Here is a 16,450-nt window from a genome sequence, read left to right on the forward strand (position 1 = left end):
TGTGCTCTCCCAACACCCCTCTCTATGTCCGTGTGTGTGTGTGTGTGTGTGTGTGTGTGTGTGTGTGTGTGTGTGTGTGTGTGTGTGTGTGTGTTTGGGAGGTTGTTGTGTACATCTCGTCTACATAAATAATCAGGACGTTAGTTGTTGTCTGTTGACTGTTAGCCTAACTGCTCAATACAGGAACCATGCCTGTGAAGTCAGAAATCACACGAAACCGTCTCATATATTTTATGAATACGTCCCACTCCGCATTGATAAAAAGAAACCACAATACCTCTTTCTTCTTCTGTGCGTCAATGGAGTCATGGTAGAATATGAAAAGGATAAGCAACGAAAATAAAACTTTTCCACACATTCTGTTGGACTGCAATGAACAGCTCTCCTGTCAACTTTCTATTGGTCGTCGTTCTCCTTCTCCTTCTCCTTCTCCTTCTCCTTCTCCTTCTCCTTCTCCTTCTCCTTCTTCTTCTTCTTCTTCTTCTTCTTCTTCTTCTTCTTCTTCTTCTTCTTCTTCTTCTTCTTCTTCTTCTTCTTCTTCTTCTTCTTCTTCTTCTTCTTCTTCTGTTCTGCTTCTTCCTCGATGGTGTTTAACGGCGGTTGGCACAGATGAACACGTATGGCAGTATGGCAGCGCCCTGTAGCGGCTCGGAGAATCACCGTCCCTACGTGGCGGCCATGATGGCAGGGGCGACTCTCCTATCAAAGACAATACATAGGCATTGAAAGTAAATTATAACTTGATAATTTCTCAACCGATTCTTGTGAGATTGTCTTTTTTAATAACAAAACGTGTGCGACCAATTCGTTGCATAAAAAAAACAAAAGAAAGATGTAAATTTTATGGTCGCAGGTTATTCCCGGTTCCGTTGTCGGAATTCTGTGGAGATGGACAAAGATATGCAACTGGATGCAGCACAATGTGCCAGCGTCCTTGGTCTTTTCGCTTTCTTGCCATCCACACACACAGAGTGCGGTGACGTCTTCACTTCTTGGCTGTAGGTACGCAGCTCAGATGAGGCGTGTCTTATTTACTTCTTTATATTTGTGGTGCTGTAGCTCTGTAGCGGGAGTGGCTAAGCAGTGTCTGTTGAAAGTGAGTTAAAATGAGCACACCCGTGTGTCATTTGAACGACTTCTCATGACTTTTTTGCAGTCTTGCAACAGTGTCCTCATGAGAATAAATCCATCCATCCATCCTTAAACTGATCCGGTTACCCTCAGAAGGGCCATGGGCATGCTGGAGCCTCTCCCAGCTGTCTTCAAGCAATAGGCGGAGTACACCCTGAACTGGTTACCAGCCAATTGCAGGGGACAAACAGACAAACAACCATTCATACTCATAGCCACACATTCTGTAGCGTTTGCAGATCCCCGCCGGAGACAGCGGCAGACAAAACACCACCACCAGTCGAAGCATCACCACAAAAAACTTCGTGTAGCATGGCCGCTATTTCATAACTGTTTTTGCAATACTAGCGAACTGAACAATATGCAAGGGTAAATGTCAACTACACAGTAAACCGGCCTGACACAAGGCTTCTTTTAAGACAACTACATTGGCGATATAAATGACAAATACTTCACGCTACACAGTCAATCGTGTCTGACATGATCTCTCATCGATTCACCACTTTTTCCCCTTACTTTCTGACAGGGATTAGCATAACAGCCGAGTAAAATCGCCAAGAGAGGAGAAAAAAAAATTACCCAGTATGTTTTGCGAAATTATTTGCGATTGGTCGACATGAATGCCCCAACTATAGCTGGGACCCTTCTCCCGTGGTTCTTTTTTTTTGCCACCATCTAGTGAATGGGGAGTGAAATTGCGCTCTTGTGATCTATTCTAACCCCTAAAGTGTTGTCTGAACAAAATCAAATAATAAATTGAAAATAAGATAAATTGGGTTGAGTTGATACCACTGAGGACTCGCACAGAATTGCATTATCAAACACTTGCTAATAGCACGTGATGGTTCATGAAAGAATTATTAAGGGCTTGTCGTTAAATGTGTGGATTCCATGTTGATGACGTTTTACTGTCTACACTGCACAGTATATTATTACACAAATTTAGCGTGCGGTGTGGGGTTACGTACGAAGGGGCGTGGCGGGGCGGGGCGTGATGGGTCCCAAGTGATCGAGATCCAGGAAATGACAAGCGTCCACAGTCGCATGGGAAGTTAAATTGTGCTCGCATTCGGCCGGTGATACGTAGGAGCATCTCCGATATGCTCACGCGATGACTGAACTGCAATTTAATCGTGGGATGGATAGCAATAAATCCGGTATGTTGTGAAAATAATGCCAACGTGACACCGCTGAACTTAGGTCTTTGCGTGTGGCTACCAATTTTAGCTGTGGGTATGCTAACTAGCTTTGACAAAGACCCTGGTTGATTTTGATCCGTAAAATGAATTACCCTGACAGGTGTGGAAAATAGGGACATTCTCCGTTTAGTTTTGTGCCCCACGGTATGAAGCGATCTTTAAATGCCGTGTTCGTATGGTATACTATACTCTCTCTGTTCAGCAATCGATTACGAGCAAGCCTTAGATTTCTGAGGCACACCTCAGCTATGCTTGAACATGTGTTTACGTTTGGTCGCGGATTTCCCACCATCGGTTTTACTCCTTCAACTCTGGCGAAAGGGCCCCAAACATCCGCCAAGTGACTTTGTTTAATTTGAAGGTGCTCTGCCGTAATGCCGTGTTCTTTTGTATTGTAATGCATTCTGTTCTATTCACAGATGTGATATGTCATTTGGCATGTTATATGTCGACTTGAAAAAGGGCACAGAACTTATTCCTTGACATACATATTCAACCTGGGCAGACGAGTGTTTATTACGATATCATGTACTACAATGTAGCAACGTACCAGAGACCTAAACCACCTCAAAATTATATTTGTTATTGCTGTGACTTCATGATATTTGAACTTGATAAAGCCACCTAAGCCCTAAATACCTTACACGCATTAAAATCATGTGAGGATAATGGAAAGATGGAAAAAAATGGCAGAATCAAATGTACAGTTAAAATCAAAATGTAAACAACACTTGGAGATTCTTCAACTCAGCCAGCGCTATTTTCCAGCTCATTAAATATTGTTGAACCATTAGTTCACCATTAAATACTTGGTACCGAAAGAGGGAAAAACAAACAGAACAGCAGATGGAAAACTAGTCAAACTTGATGCCCAAATAAATCTATTCACACTAAACGTACTTGACAAATAAATGCAGATTTTTAAAAATTCCATTTGTTGAAAGGCCTTTGCAAAGAGCACATTCCCAATTTTACTGTAAGGCATCCACGTTAATCCCTGTGGCAACTGGAAAAATATACACTGTATGACGACCGCAGACCATTACACCTACAGAAGCTGGAAATGAGCTGTCGATCTCTTTTGCATTTGCAACTTCTGTCTGCATGAATACATGTGTCGTGCCAGGTCCAATCCTATTATCCATTCCGTGAAACGATTATACTGAAACTGAGCACTTTCTGAAATGGTTTATTATTTAATAGGGAAAAATAAGCGCACTATTGTCTCTGCGTCTGTCACCTTTACCCATTAACTTTGTATTCTTCTTTAATTTGCTAGTTAGAACTTGGAATGCTGCCTGAGAAATAATCTTCAGGCTGTGTAAGGGAGGAAATCAAATGCCTTTGAGACTTACCAGAAACATTGAAGAAATGGGTCCCAGGAGGAAGACCTCGAAACTTCAACCCTTAGGGGCCAACTGTGGATGGGAAGTGCCTCTGAGGCCAAATGAGCCCAAAGACTACATCAATGAACTGTCCCATGAAGTTCTCTGTCATATATTCAGGTAGGCTTCCTTTTCAGTTAAAACGGGGATGAGATTAAAAGTGTTCCCATTTAACAATTCATGCTTAGTGAAAATCATCAATGATTGTGCTTGGTGAGCTGAATGATGAGCAGCTTTCGGTTTGGTTATTTGTTATGAAGTGTTTGTAAATTGAATCATTGCCAGTCATTGTTGATCTTGTTCAATCTTTGCCCTAAATTCAAAAGAAATCAATTGTTTTCCAGGTACCTTCCTATGAAGGACATCATATGCATGGAGTGTCTGTCCAGAAAGCTCAGAGAAGCTGTCACCCTCTACTTGCGAGTGATCAAAGTAGTGGATCTTTGTGCTGGTCACTGGTGGGAATATATGCCCTCAGGTAAGCCCCTCCATGCCAAGTCATAAAAGGAACGTTCGTTTGAATAGTAGGAAGTACAAATTCAAATGAAGTTGGGACTCTTGTGTTAATCAGAAATAAAACAGAATATGGTGATTTGCTGATTGTGCTCAACCTATACAGGATTTCACTGAATACACTACGAAGACCAAATATTTCATGTTCAAACTGACAAACGCTATTGTTTTTAGCAAATAATCATTCACTTAGAATTTTCTGGCTCCAACACGTTCCAAAAAATCTGGAACAGATGGCAAAAAAAAAGAAATCCGAGGAATTCTCTGTTTGAAATATCCCACAGGTGAACAGGCTAACTGGGAAGAAGTGTGTCCCGTGATTGGGTGTAAAGATGGGGCGAGAGTCACCTCTTTGTAAACAACTGCGTGAGGAAATAGTCGAACAGTTTAGAGGCAATGTTCCTCAACGTACAGTTGTAAGGAATTTTGAGATGTCATCATCTAATGTTCACAATATCAAAATTGCCTTCAAAATAATGCCGGTGGGTGAGTCTTTAGGGAGATTTTAGCAGAGTAAAAATCTTCAGTATCTATCTTGCTGCGACTGTGGAAAACCTTTGAAAATGTATCTTCAAAAATATCGTCCTGGGAATGGGGAACCTTGAACGGTATGTTTTGCTTGTAAAATGGACAGAAACACAACCGACACAAAAACATGTACAAAGAATCTTGAGTGTGTCTGATATTTCAAACTGCTTATCCCAAAACCTTCACCAGTTTGTCCATTAGTAAAGTGCAGTAGGTATTACGAAATGGGCAAGAAGCTCGTGAAAAAAATTCAAAAGGTTTTCATGAATTGTCTTTATTTGCCTCAGGTTTTACAGATAGCAGTTTCTTGCTCCTTTTGAAGAAGATGCCTGACCTGGAGCAGCTATATGGCCTCCACCCCCGATACCTCGAGAGGAGACGAGTCCGAGGCTACGAGGCGTTCAGTATACCTGGTGTGGTGGAGGCACTCCAAGCCTGTCCCAGTCTGTTGGTCAGTATGCACTATGCAGCCTGTGACTGTGACTAACCCCGACAACTGGTGCCACTGCCAATCTCTAATTTGCCTAAACCAGGGGTATGAAACAAATTTTTGTCGCAGGCCACTTTGGAGTTACATCTTCCCTCGGAGGGCCATTACGACCGTGAAACTGAATAAATAAAATGTTTAATCATCCCATCGTATGATTACTTGTACACTAAAAAATCTAATTGATGGATTACTACTTTTCAAATCAGTCAACTGTTTATTTGATGTTTGTGCAATTATTGTCTAAGTGAGTGAAAACAGGTTAAAAAAAAACGTATTTCAGAGTCTCAACATTATTTATGACGCATGACAATATGACATTTCGGTCCAGATTTCGGCCAGGATCATGGAAGTTGACACACATGATTTGCTTTCGCGGGCCACATAAAATGACGTGGCGGGCCGGATCTGGCCCCCGAGCTTAGAGTTTGACACTCGAGGCCTAAACCGATGGTGTAACATTTCTTTTTGGGATTGCTTAAGGTATGTTAACTAAAGTTCTTACACAGCTATAAGGGTGTGACATATTCATGTCAATAAATAAAAAATATCCTGACAAACGTGCCTAGTCATAATAATAATACCGTCTTGGCCCGAATATAAGACAATGTTTTTTGCATTGAAATAAGACTGAAAAGGTGGGGGTCGTCTTATATTTGGGGTCTAGACATTATACCCATTCAAGACACTAGATGGCGCCAGATATCAATGAAGCGAATGCTGAACTTGACGCCCCAGGCCAAAGTGAACCCCTGCCACGAAGAATAAAAATAAAAATAGCGGTAGCACGAAGAAGAAAAATAAAAAATAGTGGTAAGAAGGAAAAGAGAAGAAAATAATAGAAAAGATAACAGAAAATGGAGAAACGTAGTGACAATCTGGAGAAAAGTGGGTCGAAGATCAGCCAGGTTAACCGACAGCTGAGGAGAAGTTATGATGTAATTTACATTTCAAAAACCAGAAGCCAGTCATTTACGAATGTGATTGCACTTTAGATTTGAATGATGCGAAATAACATGCTTTTTCTCTCAAATATATTGTTATAATCATTTGTTTCAGATGTACTGTAATTATTTTCTGCATAAAAATTAATTTGGTGTTCAAAAAGTCTTTTTTTCAAACTTGAGTCTTGAAAAAGAGGGGGTCATCTTATAATTAGGACCGTCTTATATTCGGGCCAATACAGTATGTGTTTTATATTTACTCCACAGTCGTGAGTTGTGTTCCTCCTCTTCTATAGTTAGCGTCTTCTTTTTTTCTTCAGTTGTTTGCTTTTGTGGCACGCACTGAATGGAAGAAACCGAAATATAACTGCGATGCTCATACAAGCCAAATACAACACGAACAGCAATTGGAATGTCAAGCAATAGAGACACGTTGCTAATTTCATCATGGTTTATTGACCATAAGGCGCTTCATTTTTAGTTATAAGAAGGTGGAAAAAAAACTAAAGGTTTAATCAAGATAAGGATTTGAAAAGCCAGAGGTGAGAAACATGATAATTTTACATTGTCCAATTCTACGAAGGTTTATCAGCTTGATGAGAAGCGGTGGTCGCTTGCCCAGGGTGGGCTGCATGATGCACTTGCTACATATGGTTAGAAAAGCCCTTTGGTTCTCAATTTTAAATACAACAATATACATACTAGTGTTTCACTGTTTTTCAGGGTGTCGAGACATCCCACCTTGAGCTGGTGGAAGCCATTTGGAACTACATGCCACAGGTTCACATACTTGGGAAGTTTCGCAATCGTAACGGAGCGTTCCCGATTCCTGCTGAGAATAAATTGATCATCCCCATTACTGCAAAAATTCAGACACTTCACCTTGTGGGTGAGTATTTGGTTCCACAACAATTTTCTAGTAAAACAGTTTGCCAAAATGACTGATACTGCAGTAAAATATACAATACGATGCGTTGATTTCTATTGTGCTTTCATAACAACAGCGGCTGCAGCAAGGCGCTTCACAGAGCATATAAACACCTTCACAATAAATACAAGAAAACACGTGTTGTAACATAAAACATTGACAAGAATACAATCATAACTCTTCCTACATTAGCCTTGTTGTTTGAAGTGTTTTTGATGAAAGAGATCCAGTCCGCTTTCACAAGTGGATCAGTGACGTCATGATCACAGCACGCATGATGTCATGCACGTCAACAACAAGCAACGTTTGAAAGTGCACAAGTAGTTGTAGCGTCTGTGGACGAGTAGCAGAACACACAAACCGAAAGAATAGTTCAATACTCCAGTCCCATATAGATCCACTTCAAGTCCAAGCGCTGACTCCCAGTTCCAGATAGACATCCACACTGCGCACCGACGCCCCTCTCTCCTCATCCTCGGCTACACCAGCCAATCCATCCAGCCGCACCAACGCAGACTGTCCAACAGCATCGACATCTTCGCTGAACAAAGCGAGCCTGTGGAAAATGTTTCCCATTACAGGCCCAAAAAAACACAAGCGCCCCGCAGCTGTCAAGTCGCAATGGTCAAATGACACCGACATTACCCCCCCATGAAAATCAGTGTGCATGCTGCAGAGAAAGTGCAACCATGAAGCACAGATTTTTCTCTATCCTTCGATAAATGTCAGGACCAAAACACTGAAAACAGTCCACACAAAGGACAACAAACACCATCTGACAAAACAGATGACAAAAACCACAAAGAAACAGCAGAGTGCTTGAGAGAGCTCCCGAAGACAACTGCCCACTCATCTTGAAAATACACATTAGGCCAGAAGTTGATGGTGTGTCTCAGGTCACTAAAGAGACACATGCATTTGTGTTGCTATTTCTCCCAAGTCTTATTAAAAAAAAAAAAATACAACAACAATAACATAAGAAAAATTGTAAAAATCCCAATTTTGATAAGCACCAAACCAATTTGTACTCCTTCCATGCATACATTAATTGTCCTCTTCACTCGATTGCGTGATGAAGGGAGAAGGAATACAATCCTAAGTAAATAAAGAAAACAGAAACAATATAATCATTCTTCTGTTTCTCATCCAAGATTTGGGAAAAGGGCTTTTTGCAAGATATTTTCTACATCTTTAATGGTCAAAAATATCCCGTTACTGTACTGGTGTATTTGACTATTTCTTTGGTTTTTATAGGTGTAAATGTCCCAGAGATCCCTTGTGTGTCCATGCTGCGCCACCTTTACCTAAAGTGGGTCCGTCTCACCAAACCTCAGCCATTTAAAGAGTTCCTCTGTGTCAGCCTGAGATCGTTTGTCATGCGGAACTGTGCAGGTCCAACCAATTCCCTCAAATATGTTCCCCTGGTTACTGGTTTAGCTTCAGCCCGAAATCTCGAGCAGCTGGAGTTGGTGAGAGTACCCTTCCTTGGAGGGCTCATACAACATGTGGTGGAGGACAGTTGGAGATCAGGTAGGGAAACGACGCACGCTTCCACAAACTGCAATACAATGAAATCCAGGTCACTCATTTCGCTGATGCTTTTAGTGCGGTCTTAATTGAACAATATGGCATTATTGTGTTGTGGTGGTTACTTGCAGTGGTGTTGTAACTGCACTGCATCGTCATAGGAGTTACACCTGAGAGTCAAAACAATTGAGAACAGCTCTGAGTATGATGTTGTATTGGACATCATCATATTGTGCCAGTGATCATATGTAGTAGCTTATCAGTATAAATGCCACCAAAAGAAACCTGGACAGGGACGAATCCAGGATTTTTTCCCTCTCTCAGGTCTAAAGGGGGGCTTGATCAAAACAGAGGGGTCTGAGAAAATAATTTGTAAATGTATTTTCAGAATATAGTAGCGATAGCTTAGTGAACTTTGACTTCAATTGCTGATGCAAATGATGCAAAACGTCTCCATTATCATGGAAGTACCTTAGAGCCATAGAAATACTTTGAAGTCATCTCCCGACGATTCACAATGTCCCGACTCAAGGTCAGCAGCGCCCCGTCCCCAATATACACAGCATTGTTGGGACGCTGCTTCGACCTCCTGAGATGGCGGCTGGTGGATCCGGAAGTAATTCTCCATTGCTTCATCAAACTCCTATCGTGCTTGAATTTTTCTTCAGTGAACACCAAAGCTGCATTCCACTTGGCCAGTTGGTACCTCTCAACTACCTCCAGAGTCTCGTAGACTAAAAACGCCAGATAAGATTCCTGCTTCAGCTTGACAGCATCCATCTCTGCTGGTGATGGATGCTTGATATACAGTATTATAAATTATTTTGCTCAGGTCATGTTCAGTAAAACATACATGATTAATTACATTCTTCATATTTTTACGAATGCTCCAAGTCAAAGCAAGAAGTTTCTACTATTTGCACCATTGCTTCTTCTGAGAATGTCTTCCATGTGAAAGTAAATTTGGTACTGTGCTAAATCTTTCACTGAATCGAAAATCAAACAATGTGAATCAATAGCCAACCCAAGTGGTTGTGCGAATTGATTTGCAAAGGCTCCTCCTTCCTGGGTGAAATCTCACACTACCTTGGATGACTAATATCCAGAAGTAATAGCACTATTTAAATGCTTGTCGAAAATGTTTACGTTTTTCAAGAAAAAGAGAAGTATAGTCATTGCAATGACAGAATTCGCATCGGAAAATGCGCATAGTTAGCAGCCCAATTGTCATGCTAAGGACTCAAAGGGTTGGTGAATAAAATTTGAAACCTATTTTGTTGGATTCCTTTCCCACCAAAATGTATACTTTGACACTAAATGTGCAGTTGTAGCAAAAAGCATGGGCTCCAGAGTATCTTCGGCAAATTGGCTGCCATTCTTGGGAAAGAGAAAAAAAAAAGGCTCTATTTCCAATGTGAAATGTCATAAATACCTTTGTACAACCCCAAGGTACTCCCATACCTAAAGGGGACCTTTGCATAATGGCTTGAAGTCAAAGGCCAATTTTTTGGAGCTTAACCTCTCTACTAATAGCAACAAAAATCCTGAAGGGTGTTAACTGGGCCTACACAGAGTTCAGTCCCGGTGTACTGCCATCCCTGAAGCGGGGGTATGACACAGCATTTGTCGGGTAATGCAAGTTAACACCATCGGAAGGAAAACTGTTTCTTTCTGTTTTCACAGTCAGTATTTGGAATACAAAGGTGATTCTGATGTGTCATTGCAGGAGGATTTCGGAACCTCCACACCATTGTGTTTGGAGCTTGTAAAAACGCCCTGGAAGTGGACTTGGGCTACCTGGTCATCACTGCTGCTCGCAGGTCCTTAGTCAGTAGTCACACACCGAACAGAATAAACCCTTGTCAATACTGTACACAACATGAGCTCCATCTGGACAACAGTCAAGCGTTTAGTTTGGAACAAGCCTGATATTGATTTGTCTGGTTTGCAAATACAGTCATGTGTGAAACATCAAAGGACATTTCTGATCTGAAAAATCTACAACTGAACCCTAAAAACAGTATTTCCCCACCTCACACTGTGTTTTAACAGACTGCACGAGCTGCGTATCCAGCCATCCTTGACTAAAGATGGAGTGTTCTCAGCTCTCAAGATGGCTGAACTAGAGTTTCCTCAGTTTGATACCCTTCATCTTGGATACGTGGATGAATTCCTGCTCCAATGTTAGTTCATGCTTTTGAAGGTCATCTCCATTCTCAGATATCAAATGTGAATAGAATTATATTTTTCCTTTTATGCCAAAAGGTGGCAACACTGTGGCGGCTGTGGTAAATGGTAGTAGCGGTGTTAGGGAGGGGCCAGCCAGACAGCCTCCTCAGCCAGGGTGCTCTGCACCTCGCACCTGAGGCTCGCCAGCTCATCACCCAAATGATCTGATGAGCTACAGGTGGGTGATGAGCTGGCGAGCCTCAGGTCCGAGGTGCAGAGCATCCTGGCTGAGGAAGCTGTCTTGCTGGCCCCTCCCTAACAAGCGGGGGCTCAGTGGAAGAGTGCTCATTTCCCAACCCAGAGGTTGGTGGTTTGGTCCTCGGCTGTTGCGACCATGTTGAAGTGTCCTTGAGCAAGATACTGAACCCCCAGTTGCTCCTGATGTTGTGTCATCAGTAGGTGAATTAGCAGTGTGAAGCGCTTTGAGTACCCGAGGTAGAAAAGCGCTATACAAGTGACAAACCATTTACAAGCTGCTCCCCTCCACCCCCATTTTTACTACTCCCATCAGAAAAATGGGAACATGTTTAACACAAATGTGTTCAAACCAGGACAGCAACATTTTTTGGTCACAGAAATGACTTTAATTGCACAAAAGTAATAATGAATAATACATTAATGAAAATTTTAAGTATAAAAATGTCCAAATCAAACATAGCTTTTGAATTGTGGTTCAACAGATTCATTGGAAAAAAAAAAGCACTCATGAAACAGGCCTGGACACAAATGATTGTACCCTAATTTACTGTTTTGTTGCACAACCTTTTTGAGGCTTCAATCATATATTTTGGTCCATTCTTCATGAGCATCAGGTTTGAAGGCTGCTTTCTCCAGATGGCGGTGTCAGCTCTTTCCACAGGTGTTCAATAGGATTTAGATCAATGCTCATAGAAGGTCACTTCCGAATAGGAATAGAGCAAACTCTTCGCCATTCTTATGTGTATCTTTCTAGAATACTTTGATAGTCTTGAGATTTCATTGTACACAATACAGATTAAAGACACCTCGTGCCAGAAATAGCAGACCAGCCCCATTTTCTTGGTATGCTTCATTTCTACATCCAAGATCAGAGAGCTGATGTGCCTTGCCAAACAGTTTCTCCCCCAGAAGCTTTATGGCTTGCCAACGCGCACTTTGCCAAAGTCCAGTCTTACTTTTTTATGATTTATTTGAAACAGTGGTGCCCTCCTTGGTCGTTTACCAACAACTCAAACGATGACAGATGATGCCATCTGATCCTGATATATCTTGTAACCCTAATCCTCACCTCTTATTTCTCTGGGGCTCTTTTGTTTCCATCCATATTATCCGTCTCATGAATTTGTCATCAGTTTTCCCCCCGTGGCTATATCCAGGGAGTTAAGCAACAGTCCTGTGCATCTTCTGAATATTATGTGCAACTCTAGTCATAGGAACATCAAGGTGCTTGGAGATGGACTTGTAAGCCTTTATCTTTAACACACTTGTCTACAACTCTCTTTCGAATCACCTGAGACAACTCTCAGTTTTGCTTCCTCTGCTCCATGTTTTGATATGGTATACACCATGTCACCACACAGCACAGTCATGACTTGTAACCCGTTAAATACATCGACTGACCAAGTTTGAAGACTCCTGTGATGCTAATTAGAGGGCACATATTGGTTGACCCTAAGGTGTTTGTTTTTTCTTCCCCAGGGATACCATTATTTTATTCAGTTCAATTTTGTTACGGACTCAGGGCCCACTTAAAATTAAAAACGGACACATACAAACAGTTAGACATTGAAAAGACATCCATACCGGTGTTTCCACATCTTTGACTGCACTAAATATTTGTGAGTGACACCTAAGTTTCATTTTAGACTTTGCCAGCCGACAAATAAACCCGCACATTAGACTTGGTGGTACATCTTGCAAAGTGTTCACATCTCAGTGGCACGTGTCCTTCGAGGCCTTCTTGAGAGAACCCTCGGAGCGTCATGATAGACCACCTACAGCCTTTGCGTACTGGCTCTTTTGTATTGAATCCAGAGGTGGGCTCTCTGCAGAGGTGTACAATGTGGTTTAAAAAGAGTCAAATTTACATCATCAGTACATGAACCAAACAGACCCCATCATTTTTGTCCAGGTCCAGTGTCATGAGTTTTTAAAAAAATATTTTGTTGACCCACAATTCAAAAAAGTGTCTGATTTTCATTGGTTAATATTCATAAGCCATTTATTTATTACTTCTTTTATCATATTCCAATTATTTCCCTGACCACTGTGGGTGTTTTGTTTCATTACCAGAGGGGTTCCAACAATTTTGTCATGTGTATATTTTTTGTTCTTTTTTTTTTTTCTTCTTGTAATTGAAATTAGCTTTGTGTCTTCAAATACAGGTAAGATGAGTCATTCAGAGCTGGTGAAGTATGGTCTGGCCGATGTGGTAGAGAACCCCGGCATCATCACTGATATCGGCATTAAAGTGGTGAATGAGGTGTTCAGTAATATAAAGTACCTGCTCATCTACAATTGCCCTCACCTTCATAACCCTCACCATTGGATTACAGGTAAATACGCAGTTGTCTGAGAAACTTTCCTTACAGAGGCATACACATTGGTCTATGAATTAAATAGTCCTGGAAAACACCCTGTGCAACTACGTTTTGTATCCTCAGATCAGTCCAGATGGAGCCGACTTGTTGACCTCACACTGGTACGCTGTCACGCGATCAAATTGGAGTCCTTCTCCCAGTTCATCGAAGCATTGCCCAGTTTAGAGTTCATATGTCTGGACCAGATGTTTCGAGAACCACCAAAGGTAATTCCCCCCCCCCCAGGAAATAAATATTTACACTCACCTTATCTTCCTGCTTTAACTTGTCATGGTGCAAATTTAGGCTTGTAATTAGTCAGTATATGCATACTGTACAACAGAAATGATGGCATTGAATGTGTATTATCATTTTGGTCTCCTTGATGAAACACACTTGCATATGTTGATTGTTGTCAGGGCTGTGCCAGAGTGGGCCTGAGTGCAGGAACTGGTATTGGTGTGTCCTCGGCTCTGGTCAGCAACCAGAACTCGAACAATGACAACAACAATAACAACAACCACCACCACCACCACAACAACGAAGCCAATTTGCCTCCTCCGCCTCCTGCACACCCAGCCCCTCCGCCTCCCCCTCCTCCTCCTCCTCCGCCACCACCTCCACCGCCGCCTGTTTATAACATCCAAAGACAACAGCAGCAGCATGATGGTAAGTCCCATTAGCATTCCCTGTTAGTGGAAGAGCGGTTATAAAACTCGTATAATGGTTTAACAATGTACTAGACTCTTTTGTATTGGGGTATACAGTTGCTGTTTGAGTTTTGGACCACATTTTCCATGAAGATTTTGGACATATCAGGAGATTTTCAAGAAGTACTTGAGTTCTGACGGGCCTCTCTAGAAGAATTTTCAAAAATAGTTCCAGCTGTATTTTTACAAATATAGTCCTTGTCAGGCTGAACAGTTAATCAAATTAAAATCAGTATTCTGCTTGTGGAGGCTCTCAGTCGTACAGGAAAGTTCCATCGTAGAAAGGGTTCCGTCAGTCGTCATCTGTACCTGTGGGTAAAAAACAAAAAAGGACGTTTCGCTTCTCTCACAGAAGCTTCGTCAGCGGTAGACAACTCTGAAGTCTCCGTGAAGACTCCGGGAAATTGCTCTGCGCTAAAAAGCTGAGCGTGGCCTATTTGAGGACTGGGTGGGGATGGTTAGTCACGCCCCTATGGTGACCATTGATTTCTAAATTCCCTATCGTTGGGTCTTGATTAGGCCTATTGTTTGGGCTAGGGCTGAATAGCTACTTTCAGTTAGCCTGATCAGCCTGTCTATGTCCCTTGGTGGTCAACAAGTTATTGTAAATAGGAGACAGGTTAAATCTGATACCTCCTTCACGGTTCAGAGAGGGTGAACATTTTTTAACAAAAATCGCTTCCTTTACTCCCCTTTCAAACCATCTCTTTTCTGTTCCTAGGATTTTTACTTGTTCATCTTCAATTGTGTGGTTTGTTTCTTTTAAGTGTGCGTATACTGCACTTTTGTTATCATTGTTTTTCCATTTGTGTTGATCAAGTCTTTCCTTGAGTGTTTGTTTGGTTTCTCCGATGTAATGTTCCTTGCACTCACTTTCTTGGCAACGGATGGAATAAATCAAATTGCATTTTTGGGTGTTGGGAACCCGGTCTAACTAACCATCCCCACCCAGTCCTCAAATAGGCCACGCTCAGCTTTTTAGCGCAAGCAATTTCCCGGAGTCTTCACGGAGACTTCAGAGTTGTCTACCGCTGACGAAGCTTCTGTGAGAGAAGCGAAACGTCCTTTTTTGTTTTTTGTTTTTTACCCACAGGTACAGATGACGACTGACGGAACCCTTTCTACGATAAAATCAGTATTGCAATGTTGTGCAATGCAATGCCAAAGAATGCAGTTTTCAAACTGCAAAGGCTGCAATTAAAAAAAATAAAAAATAATACTACTACTAATAATAATAATAATAGAAAAGCCCCATCTGCAGTTGGTCGGCTTTATTTTATATTCTGAATATTTTTTTTAAATTATTTATTGATATACTGTAGTGTCTGGATACATTAAGTACTTAAGTGCCAGCCACATTTTTACATATTGTTTCAGAAACAAGAAAGAAAGTGATAAAGCCATAGATTTGTTTGCATTATTGTTAAAATCTGATTTAAGACTTAATGACTTATGTTTCTGCAGCACCTGTTTGGTAGAATTTTGTGAAGTTGTCCTTGTGAACGCTTAAAAAAGACTGCAAGTCAAAGTGCTTCATAAGTTAACACGTTGATTTGAAGTAGATGAATACATTCGGATATAGAGAGATGAGATATACAAGATGAATAAAGTCTTTGGTATTAGTTTATGGTTTATTAGTCCCTCACTGCAATGTCAAAGCATGTCTTTGTCAGGGATGGGCAACTTAAGCAATGGTGCGAGCCACGGTTTTCCATCAGCGCTTCTGAGCGCCCACACAGCACTACCCACATTTGAACCAGATATATTACAGAAATGTAATTTTAAGTTTGATGGGAATACTGTATTTTCCACACTATAAGGCACACCTAAAAGCATTAAATTTTCTCAAAAGCTCACACTGTGCATTATAATCCAATATTGATCCTTTTATATGGATCAATATTCTGATTTCTTGGACGTAGTATTTTAACTGTGCTGTAAAGCGCTTTGTTACAGCTGCAACGGTTGTGAGAGCACAAAATAAATGGTGTAGTGTATTGGATTGTATTCCCTTGAGTGTAGCTCCATCTAGTGGATGCATAACGCAACCTCAGTCACTATTGTAGCTTCTATTCTATGCGCCTTATAATGCGGTGCGCCCTATATATGAAACAGGGATGAGATTTTTCCGCGTTTTGGCGGAATTCCGCTTTTTTCCAGTCAAAATGGACCTATTTTATATTGTTCCAAATCCGTAAAAAAATTCTGGGGGGGCAGGGGGTGTCCGGACTTGTCTTCGGCAGATTCGGGGCTCGTAATGTTTACAAGTTAACATTTGCAAGCATCCATTTTGAATCCCGTTTTTTATCGC

The 16,450-nt window shown here is 41.4% G+C and overlaps 2 protein-coding genes across 2 annotated transcripts in view; one reads left to right on the forward strand and one right to left on the reverse strand.

Moving 5' to 3' along the window:
• LOC109522836 (magnesium transporter protein 1-like) overlaps nucleotides 1-419 on the reverse strand; it is an 11,651-nt gene extending 11,232 nt beyond the window's left edge. Inside the window, exon 1 of the mRNA XM_019881653.1 lies at nucleotides 278-419. Coding sequence (XP_019737212.1) covers nucleotides 278-358 — 81 coding nt within the window. The 5' untranslated portion in view covers nucleotides 359-419. The remainder of the gene's footprint in view (nucleotides 1-277) is intronic.
• Nucleotides 420-2,131: 1,712 nt separating this feature from the next.
• fbxo38 (F-box protein 38) overlaps nucleotides 2,132-16,450 on the forward strand; it is a 28,448-nt gene continuing 14,129 nt past the window's right edge. The window contains exons 1-11 of the mRNA XM_019881644.1: nucleotides 2,132-2,288; nucleotides 3,610-3,835; nucleotides 4,060-4,193; nucleotides 5,044-5,207; nucleotides 6,911-7,076; nucleotides 8,370-8,645; nucleotides 10,369-10,462; nucleotides 10,695-10,825; nucleotides 13,235-13,405; nucleotides 13,514-13,656; nucleotides 13,849-14,098. Coding sequence (XP_019737203.1) covers nucleotides 3,669-3,835; nucleotides 4,060-4,193; nucleotides 5,044-5,207; nucleotides 6,911-7,076; nucleotides 8,370-8,645; nucleotides 10,369-10,462; nucleotides 10,695-10,825; nucleotides 13,235-13,405; nucleotides 13,514-13,656; nucleotides 13,849-14,098 — 1,696 coding nt within the window. The 5' untranslated portion in view covers nucleotides 2,132-2,288; nucleotides 3,610-3,668. The remainder of the gene's footprint in view (nucleotides 2,289-3,609; nucleotides 3,836-4,059; nucleotides 4,194-5,043; nucleotides 5,208-6,910; nucleotides 7,077-8,369; nucleotides 8,646-10,368; nucleotides 10,463-10,694; nucleotides 10,826-13,234; nucleotides 13,406-13,513; nucleotides 13,657-13,848; nucleotides 14,099-16,450) is intronic.

The sequence above is a fragment of the Hippocampus comes genome, unplaced genomic scaffold (assembly GCF_001891065.2).
Source record: "Hippocampus comes isolate QL1 unplaced genomic scaffold, H_comes_QL1_v1.1 scaffold270, whole genome shotgun sequence".
Taxonomy (NCBI): Eukaryota; Metazoa; Chordata; class Actinopteri; order Syngnathiformes; family Syngnathidae; genus Hippocampus; species Hippocampus comes.